The 11,702-nt window shown below is 27.8% G+C and overlaps 1 protein-coding gene across 1 annotated transcript; it reads right to left on the reverse strand.

Moving 5' to 3' along the window:
- Positions 1-4,591: 4,591 nt before the first annotated feature.
- LOC129310782 (probable CCR4-associated factor 1 homolog 11) lies at positions 4,592-5,533 on the reverse strand. Its single transcript, XM_054952696.1, has one exon. It carries the CDS (start codon positions 5,531-5,533, stop codon positions 4,592-4,594), a length of 942 nt encoding a protein of 313 aa, XP_054808671.1.
- Positions 5,534-11,702: the final 6,169 nt, after the last annotated feature.

An 11,702-nucleotide genomic window follows, 5' to 3' on the forward strand; every position in this document is an offset into this window, starting at 1 on the left:
ATGATACACAAGTGGGTGAATTAAGTATTAACCCTGGCCTAGTAGCTCTTTACAAGTGGAAGGCTGGTTAGTCCATGATGGATGTAGCCACCTAATAACCACCAGTTTAATGTCAAAGATAATAGAAGGGTATAAGGCTAGCATTTGATCATGCATTTAGATTCGATCACATGGTTGTTATTATTGTAGTTTGGCGTGTGTTAGGGGAGCATCGTTGCTATTTTTGCAACCCCATGATGTGTATTGTTACTAAATATGATTATATGTGCTTTAGGCCCAATCACATGGTTGTTAATGTTATAGATCGTGGTAATGTTTACCATATGTACTTTATATGTGTTTTATTGCCATTTGCATCTGTTTCTAATTGATATGCAACTGTATAAATTAGCTGAAACTTGGTTGCTAAGTGGTTGTACTCACCCTTCAATTTTCAACATTTTCAAGGCCTAGCTTATCGAACCAAGATTGGAGGAAGCATATTGAGGCTTATGATTTTGATGTAAATCCTTGTATGCTTCTTTATCTTGTTTATGTGTATGCATGTTATTGAATTGCCAACTAGGACTCATTTATCAATTTAGTGCTACTTGCATTATACTTGTATACAACTTGTGTATTTTGTGCCTAGATTAGTGAGTTATGATTATAAACCTGTATAGGGCCAATGTAAGGTAGTGTTGTATATTTTGGAATGTTTTGAAATGGAAATGAGTAGTTAGTGCAAAGTTTTCCTCCCCCTTATGTTTTATAAAATTTAGGGTTAAGTGGTGAATTTGTATTATATGTGTATTTATGTAGTTGTGTTTTGTTGCACAAATCCTGTAGGGTTCATTGAGTGTGGTTAGATGGTTGGTGTAGGCTTTTGACTCTTGTATATGAGTTTGGACACTATATTAACAAAGGGCGCTTAGAGTCGAAGTGATATGTCAGTTTTTCCAAACGTGCCACATGGCTTACGTTATCAGCCACTGGCACGTGGTGGGCATTGTTAGGCTAAAATATGAAATGTCGCTCAGATAGGTCATAGGGTTAGTTAGGCTGAGTAATTGAAGAGTCAGGCTAATAGCATTATGTGCTCACGATGTTCAGCCACTTTATTACACAAGTGTTCTGACCCTGTGTGTACAGAGGTCCCTTCTGGTTTGTGAGAACTAGCTCCTGTTTCATCAGTCTTTTTGTCTTTTTGCGTCCTTACCATCTTTATTACACAAGTCCCACCGGTGTATATTTAATTTTCTTTACTTTAGTTAGGATAATTTTTTCATTAATTTTAAAATTAGAATTTCAAATTTTATTTATTATTTGAATTATAATTTTAAAATTATGAATATGTAAATAGAAAGTTGAGGTAATGGGGAGATGGTTCAAGATAAGATAGTTTATCCATTTTAAAAATATAAAATTTAAAAAATAAATAAAGTAAAACATAGTCATGGACACATGTTGTGGTTAGATATTGCTTGCAGTTCTACTTTTTCAGAAAGTTGAGATAATGGGAAGATGTTTGAAGGTAAAGTATTTTTATTTATTTTTGAAAATTAAAAATTAAAAAAATAGTGCAAAACAAATTTGGGATATGTGTCTTCATTAGATGCTACTTACAATTATACTCTTTTAGAAAGTGAGATAATGGAGAGATATTTGAGGGTAAAGCAGTTCTATCTATTTAAAAAAATTAAAAATTAAAAAATAAATAAAATAAAATATAAAAACCGTAACTAATTAAATATGCCTATATTTTTATAAATAAATTAAAAATAATGCCTTTTAATTAATGATATTTAAATGGAAATAAATATAACTATATTAAATAATTTATTATATTAAATCCTAATTTCATTAAAAAAATTAACTGTATGTTTGAATATTAGTTTAGATCATTTATGTATTTAATTTTTTAAAAAATCACTACATAAATACATTTACATAATTAAAAATTTAAGTATAAATGAAAATCTAAATATATAATATATATGTATTTATATATATATATATGTATAATATTTATGTATGGATGCATGCATGCATGCATGCATAATATTTTGGGTAATTTGAATGGCTTTTAGATAACATTTATATCTAAAAAGATGTATTTTAATCCAACATGATTTAACAGTCAACTAATAATTGGATGGATAAAAATAAAATCTTAAAAATAGATGTAATGTTTGTGTTTTGTAACTATTAATAATTAGGGGTTTCTATAGGTTTTAAAAATAAAAAAAATATCTATAATTAAGATAAAATAGAGGGAAGGTTAGAGCATTTTACTCTAACTATTTCTTATTGAAACAATAATTTAGATCTTATTTATTTTAAATTTTATCATTCTGTTGATATATCCATTAATTTATCAATCTATGTTATATATCCAATTACTAAAAGATTAAGGTGCAAAAATACTCATAATTTTTTTTTCAAGAACTTTTAATACCCTTAAGTCGACGATATACAGAAAACATAATAGATCATGACAGGAACTACAAATGGCTTCCAGACTACAAGAGTAATAGTAACAGACAAGCGCTAGATATATCAAATCATTGTTATTCTTCTTTAGTTAAAATATTTGAAGTTATTAACTGTTCCGAAAATGAAGCAAAAGATATAATATAAAGAAAAATTATTAAATAAACAAATATAAGAATAAATTATATTAATATAATTAATATATTGTAAAAAAATAGAGATTACCTTTTTATTGCTTGTTCTATGTCATTAAAATTATCAGTATTAAAAACTTTTGACTTTGAATAGGGATTGCAAATGTTGAAATTATAATTAATATAATTTATTCTTATATTAATTATATTAATAATATAAGAATTAATTATATGAATATAATTAATGTATTTAAGCCTATTTTCAAAGACATCCTAAGGAAGGTTATTAAACTTGTGAGTTTAAATAAACTTATGATAGAAGTGTAAACTAGGATAGCAAGCTCAGATCATAAACTTACAAGATTTTATCTTTAATCTTTATTAATAAATATTTATTAAAAATATATGATTAAATAATTAAAATATAAAATATGATCATGATTTGATTTGAACATATTTCAAATATAAATCATCCAAATTAAATTCATCTACTTTAATAAATAAACATACAAAACATAAAAATTTTAGAATAGGGTAAATTATTTTTTGCATTTTTGTTTTCTTTTTTATTAACATTAGTTTTTGGTTTTTTAAGCTTTTTTTTCCTCTTTGAACAGGTCCTATTACTTCTATAAATTAAGTTCTATGTAATATATATTTAACTCGCTCAATTCGGTAAAAAATTGTCAAGCTTAATAAGTTTAATCAAATTTGTATCTAATTCAAGTTTATGAATTAGTTGATATGATTTTGTTAGCTAAAAATATAAAAATGATAAATTTGGAGGTAGACTCGTGAATTTAACTAAATTTGTTTTAAGTTTGAGTTTATGAGTGAGTTAACACGATGTTGTGAGTTAGAGACATAAAAATGTTAAACTCAAAGAGTCAACTTAAAAGTTTGACAACTATAATTCTAAGGACAATCTCGTGTATTTCCCACCCTATATTTTTTTGGGCCATGAAAGATCTATCCTAATATGGCAGGGACGAGGCTAGTGCGGGTGAAAGATTGAGTGCTCCTAACTTGCAGTAACTAATTCGCTTCCATTCAGTTAAATAAATTTATAATTAAAAAACTAGAGACATAACTTCTTGAGTAAAATCTTGAAAAAATCATACTTTTCCAAGTGTATAAATATTCTTAAAATTTCCTTTATAAGTAATCATATTCTACAGAGTATCTAACTCCTATTAACAATAAAAAATTAATATATTTATTTTAAAAAATTAATTTATACCCCTCAAAAAATCAAATATTAAACAAGTGAGTTCTTCATGAACATTGTTTGAAAAAAATTAAAATTGTTTTCTTTTCTTAGATAAAAGGAGGAAATAAAACAAACAAAAAGACTTAAATCAAAGAATCGTTCCAATCGAGACCATGTAACCTCAAAAGGGGTACAAACAAGAGCCTCTGTAGTGCCTGTTTGGATTAGTTTTGGACGATCAAGATTTTAAATAATCACAAATACAATAAACCTATCTATGGTATTTACACATAGGAATTCCATACATCATTAATGATAAGGTGTATTAACAGACAAAAATATTAATATTTCTTGAGATACCCATGAAACCGCCGTTGATAATAACAATTTCACACAACGAGGGTTCGTATTAGTAGAAGAGGTGGTAATACTTGAGTTTTTTAGGATACCAAATATTTAAATAAAAAAATATTAATATTCTAAAAATACCCTTTAAAATTAAGCAATCATAATCAAAATAAGGGTATCCTGGCAATAATAAAATTAAAATATTCATTTTAACAAATTAATTCCATCCTCTCAAAAAATCATATAATAAACAAGCGATATTTTCATGAACATCTATATATATATATATAATCAAGATGCAAAAGTGTGCCATGGTATTAAAAAGCCATGTCAACCACACATTTTCCAACCACCTCAATAGTTTTTTTTTTCAAAATAATAAAGGAATTCAATAAGTCTTTTTTGTCTCAATATACAGTATGAAAAATTAATAACGAGACATAAACACTACTGGATGAAGTAGACCAGGAGAATACGTTGGCGTTGGAATAACCAATAATGAACTTGGAGGCCGCTTTGGAATTATTGGTATCATCATCATCATTGTATTGACTTCTTCAAAACCATAGATGATCCCTTGAAATCTTTCAAGTCCAGAATAGTAATTTCCATCGAAATAAACATCCTTCAATTTCATAAACGCTTGCAGAGTTAACAAACTATCAGACCCAGCTTGATGACTCTTCCCAGTAACACGATCCACATTCAAAGTCTTAGCCACTTTCTCTAATCCACCATATAAGCCATTGCAGAACTTCATTACGTGCTTCATGTCATAAATTTTGGGTTCAAAGATCTGAGCCACCAAGTGACTAAACATGTGAACGTTAGGTGGCAATTCACTTCCAATTAAAAGTTTGATCAGATACCCAAAATCATAAGTTCCATGGAATGTGATCCAAGTGAGTCCAGAATTGAAAAACAGTCCAGATTTTAGGACGCAATCCCTGAAAATCCCAGACCGAACACCCTCTTTCTTGTTCCTCAAGAAATCCATCCCTTGCTTCTTCAATAATTGAATGAACTCAACATTGTGACGATCTCGGTCAACATCAAAGTCAGAGAAATTGAATTGCCAAATGTGTCCGTTTTGAGTTCCAAATTTGGGTAAATTCCCATTAGAATCAGATAGTGCAAGACCTAGTTGGATGATGTTTAATGCATCGACGTTGGCTTTCATGAAGCTGTAATTAGTTGAAGGAGATAGCTCTGAGTAAGAGCGCTTATCATCAACTTTTGGAGTGAAAATTGTACCAGGAAACTTGAAGCTTGGCATAGCAGATTGAATCAAAGACAATTCAGTATGTAAATTTGAAGCCCAAACTTCACGAACAATCACTTGCTTTCCATTATTCGGGTCTGGATTCATTGTGATTCAATTTTTTGTTATGAAAAATTGTAGAGAGAATGCAAGTGATCTTCTCAACTCTGTAACATTGGCCAAAAAACAACAATCATGTTAAAATAAGCTGAGAGTAATTAGGGTTTGAGAGGCAGAGTATTTTGTCATATAATAAACATAAAATGGAAGATGGAAAAGTTGTTAGTTGCAAGATTTAATAATATACTGCCTAACCAAAATAAGAGCTCAATGAAGTAGGGAAACTAATGAAATTAATTTTAAACTAGCAATCAACATCAAGGTCATATATTTTAAAAGCATTCATGTGCCAATGTGCAGCTTGTTAGGTAGAGCTTTAAAACAAGCGAGTCTAACTCATGATTTTAGTTTCATAAGTCTGATTCAAAAATGATAGTTTTTTGAAGTTTGACTCTCTTATTCAAAGGCCTCAAAGCTAGGTATCTTCTTTTTTTTTTAAATAAAAAAATCATTTAAAAATAAAATTTAATATTATAATTTATAACATGACAAATTAAAATATTTTAAAATTCAAAATAAATAAAACACTTCAATAGCATTATCATCTAGAAAATAAATAAAATTGTACTACTTTTGAATTTAAGATATTCTATTCTTTTTTTTAAGAAATAGACATATATTCTTTTAGTATAAGTTACCAAGGTATGATCTTTCTTATTTATTTGTTTCTTTTACATTTCCAATTTTGTTAGAGGGGAAAATATCACCAGATGAACCAACAATTCTTCTCCATTGCCTCTAGTTCTTAAGAGTGAAAAGCGCATGCAAACCCATATATGGAACACTTCAATCAATGTAATTTAAAAAATAAAATAAAATGAGTTTGGCATGCCACCCAAGACCTAATTTAGAAGCTTGATTGCGCTAAAAATTCTTGATATTTTAAGCTCAGACTCATATAAAAACATGTTTAAATAGGCAGTACATTAAGCTCAGCCCTTTTTCTGATTATAGTTAGGTAGGGAGATTGTGAGTTGTAATCCATAATTAATGAATATATAATCACATAACATCGAACATTTAAGGATTATTTTCACTTAAGCAAACAACTTATTTTTAACAGCACTTAGAATCATTATCTCATTTTCACTCATCAAACTCCAATGCTAGGAAACTCCTTTGCATTAGACAAAGAATAATTCCTAGGAACAGCATGTTATACCAAATTTTGGTTTAAGTTATTAACAACAAGATAAAAACTTCTGGCATTTTATATGGCACGATTATATGAACGACAAAAATAAGTTTTCACAAAAAACACTTCATATAAAACCCAAAAAAAAAAAAAGCAAATTGTCCTCACCATCCATATGTTAATCGATAGTTAGTAATCACTTCAGTCTTGTATATTAAGCATCTTCTAGAAACATAATATGATCTATTTTATAAATTACTAGCTAATAAAATTATTTTATTTTAAATTAAAATCTCCAAACTATCATTGAAAAGTAAAAAAGAGAGAGAAAAAATAATATTATATGGTTTGTTTACTTTTTATTTTTTACTTTTTACCCAACTTTATCCAAAGCTTCATTTGACATTTTAAATTTAATTATGAGTCAATTTTATCTTTTAACATTAAAAATTCTTGAAAGAATATTAATCAAGGATTAATAGAACAAATTTATATCAATAAAGGATTACTTATTGTCAAAACACGAATACATATTTGTTAATTTGAATTAGTCTATTATCAATAAATATTTATTTCAGTTTTAACAAAATAACTTATCTTAAATTAAAAATAATTTATTCAAGTTTGTTTTTTATTTTGGTTCTGATAATAACTAGGTATAAATTTAGTCTAATACTTCTTGATTACTATTTTTTCAAATTCTTTTCCATGTATCCTGTGATTTTCTCACCTAGTGTTCACCGTCGGTGGGTCCATATTATTTTTTATTATACAATATTCACTCTCTCTCCGCTCTTAATATAAACTTCCTGCAGACGTGGCACCGGGCTGTGTATGCTTGGACCCTTGTATAACGTTATCTTCATCACCCGGGCAGTAGTTGCTTTGCCATCACTCGTCGCATGAGATGATGTGTGTGATGGGAGAAGGAGACGAGAAACGGAGAGAGAAAGTGACGAGAGCAGAGGGAGAGAGAGAGAGGAGGGAAGGAAAGGAAGGGGGGGGGGGGAGTGTGAATATTTTATAATAAAAAAAATTACAATGGGAGAGAGAGTGAATATTATATAATAAAAAAATATTAAAAAATATAATATGAGGACCACAAACAATAATGAACATATAAAAGGGTAGGGTAGTAAGAAAGGAAATTTTAATATTAATTAAGGAATATAATTTATTTATAATTGAGTTTAGGGTATTTAATGACTCTTTGAGTAAGGTTGAGGGAAAAAAATGACTTTTACCTCTACAAAATTTATAATGCATACACAAAAATAAATAATCCTAATAATGACTAATGGATATAAATAATGATTAATATGATGCAAAAACATGATACATTGATACTTTTATTTTTAAAAATTATAAGATATGATACATGAAGGATACATATACATATTTATGTGTAATATATATATATATGAATAAAATTATTTGTTTTAAATATTAGTTTTTTCATATTATAGAAGTTATTGAAATAAAAGATATAATTAATTAAATATTTGTTTTTGAAAATATAAAAACATACTTTTTATGAAATTTTAATCTTGATTTTTTAAAAAATCATAAGGTGATATTAGAAATAAAAAGATTAGCATAGCAATCTTGAATAAAATTTAATTTCTTAAAAAATATTTTGAAGTATTGGTTTTAAAGTATCCACTTACAATTTAAGAGTATGATCAAATATGTATAAAAAAACTAAAAATATTTTTAAATTAAAGAACAACATTTTGATATACCACATTTACTTATCAAAGGAGGATGGGGACATAACGGTATTAGACACGATGGCGACATACATACATCAAGCAACAGAATAAATCTCAATAATAACGTATCCTAACACTAGAAAGTTTTTCTTTAATCCTTGAACGTGTATGTAAACCAAAAACAAATACTCTCACCTTTAGCGATGGTTGGCCGAGACGAGGACTGAGCTGAGAGAGGAGGCCACTAATCGTCAATAAAAAAACTGAATTGTAGACGAAGAACGAGCTATGTAGCTTGGAGAACACAGAGACGAAAAAACGAGAGGGACGCAGAAGGCAGATTTAGATTATAAAATTTAATGTTATGAGGAGGTTATATATGTGTGTATAGATAGATATATATATATATAGAGAGAGAGAGAGAGATAAAAATCGAGTTAATGAATTTCAGGATAAATATATTTCTATAAATATTCTTTATTTTTAATTTATTTAGATAAATCTATTTTCAAAAATAATAAGAACATGAATTATAATTTATTCAGATAATTATTGAAAAAATTATGGTTTCCTATATTTAGACTAATCATATCCAAGTGTACTCATCTTAATATAAATTTTGAAATATAAAATTTTAAATAAAACACTTCATCTAAAAATGTTTATAATACGATTTCTTTAGTATTTTATCTATAATAATTTGGGCCGATATCTCTTGGTATAATATTAAAAACCTAAAATGGCTAATTTTATATTATTAATATATTATCTATTACCTGTTATATTTTTTATGGTATTTATTATCTATCTATTATCTTTTATTCTATTATATCTATAAAACTAGAGTTTGGTTTAAAGGTGATGTGATTAATTAAAATAAATTATTCTAAGTATTTTATTTTGATTGATTATAATTACCTACGATAGTGATTATATAAAATATATTAATTTAGATATTTTTACATGATTAATTATAGTAAAAAATGTTATAAATGCTAAAATAATTAAAATTAATATTATAATATATCATACAATGGAATAAGATTTTGCGTTCAAAATATTATGATGTTTAAATTTATTATATAACCTATGAATTTCAGGATAAATAAATTTTTATAAAAATTATTTATTTTTCATATATTTATGTTAATATTTCAAAGCTAATTTGATTATGAATTATAATTTATTCAGATAGTTGTTCAAACAAATTATGGTTCGATATATTTATGCTATTTATATCCAATTATAATGATTTTAAAATAAATTTTAAATTTTAAAATTTTAAATGAGACACTTTGTAACACTCTAAACTTTCAAATTTATTTTTCACAATTTGATAAGTTACTAAACCATAACATTGAATATTTACTATGGTAGAAAAAAGACTATCATGGTAATTGAAGAATAAAACTGCCTTTTAGAAACTCTACTATAGTGAAAAAAAGTTTGCCATATAAATAAATCATTTCACAAATTATCTATTATAGTTGAAAAGATCTACCATAGTAAAATGAATTTAACATAATAAATAAACTCTATTGTGGTGATTAAAATAATAATTATAGTAAATTATACCTATTGGAAAAACACTGTGGAACCATTAGCATAAAAAGATCCCATAATCAATGTTCAAAATCAAGTAATAGTTTTGAAATCAGAATTTAGCATAGAAGTATAGCTCCAGGGTGGCAAAATCCCAAACAACTTTCTAAGCACAAATTTTTGATATCACAATGTGACCCTAGTATACATCCTAATTAGTTTAAAATGAGTCCTAGTTAAGTCAAGACACTTTTCAAACAATAAGTTATTTATAATACCCAAGTTGGGTTTGGGCAATCAACACTTGGCTTCAATTAGGAATAGTTCTGGGATGTACACTTATTCACAACATTATTACTGTAAAATCTCTAGTAAACAAATAAGGCTATCCTTGCTAATTTACTCTTGACTCCAAAATCAAGGCAATCATGGCAAAACTCCTTTAGGTTTCCAAGTTTGTAATTGGTAGTAATGGGATCCAAAGTTTTCATATTTTAGAATTACTCAAAAAAATCATTTAACAACTTCTAAACAAAGTAAAATGTTGTTTCGGAAGCATGGGATACTTTATAAGAGTGAAGTGACTCAAAATTAGTTGAAAAAATGTCAAGGAATGAAAAAAAAAAAAGCAATGTGTACCACGAGTGCACATGTGCTGCGACTATCTCTCTCTATGCCATGCACCGTGGCATGTTATACATATTAGACAGCAACTCTGCTGTCATTTGACAGCAACCTAAAGCAACTTCTGGTGTGCCCCATTTATTCGTTCAACGTTCGAATGATGTGATCTAGGTGTTTATAGAAAGATCTTTTTCATAAAATAGCTAATGGCATGATTTTTTCTTCCAACTTATGTCACACAAAGAAGATGGATACCCAAACACATTTTCACAACTTTTCACACTTTTCACAACTCAAGGGTGTTCAACCCCACACATGTGCTAAAAGCAATTCCTAATGGCCATAACATACTCAAAAGACTTGGGATTACCTGTACAACACACCATATGCACATATACTCAACAATATTACATTTTCACTCCTCAACCCCTTCATCACGAAAAACAAAAGGGAGAGGTTTTAGAATTGCATAAATCATTAGATTTCAAATTCAACAACATAATAATGTTTCCCACACTTTCACTAGCATTTTTGCTATAACAAGACTTAAATTATTCATAAGGAACATTCTAGGGCCCAAAATACATCCCAAGTTATAAAACATCAACGTAGTGCAAGTGTATACAAAAATGCACACTAATTGACAGTATTCTAACTATTACACGAAAATACATGAGGATAAAAGTAACCAAGTACACCTATTCTATGTAGTTACATATCAATTGATTAAAGAACATAAAAGGGAGTTGAAAACTCAAAATATGTGATTATACGCAACACAAATTGAACTTTCACAATTAAACTCATTTTAATATTTCACATTTCAAAACACAAGGTACATTGCCCGAACATTCACAAACATGTGACAATGACCAAATCCATAATTTAATGCACATGACCACAATATAGACAACTATGTGGTAATGGCACATTCACTATCACAACTTACCACGAACTTACCAGCCATGCATCACATTGAATAAACACATATGCGTGGTGAATTTCTCCTTATACCCTCCTTATATCATTCGTTTGAAACCGTGGTTTATAATATCAATCAAGGCTCTATCCGTGTGACTGAACTACCTAAGCTCATTATTTGTGAGGTGTGATCCAGCCAAAATATCACAAAACTCACTCTTAC

Source organism: Prosopis cineraria, unplaced genomic scaffold (genome assembly GCF_029017545.1).
Source record: "Prosopis cineraria cultivar Desert tree isolate PC_DT_omini unplaced genomic scaffold, ASM2901754v1 PC5, whole genome shotgun sequence".
Lineage (NCBI taxonomy): Eukaryota > Viridiplantae > Streptophyta > Magnoliopsida > Fabales > Fabaceae > Prosopis > Prosopis cineraria.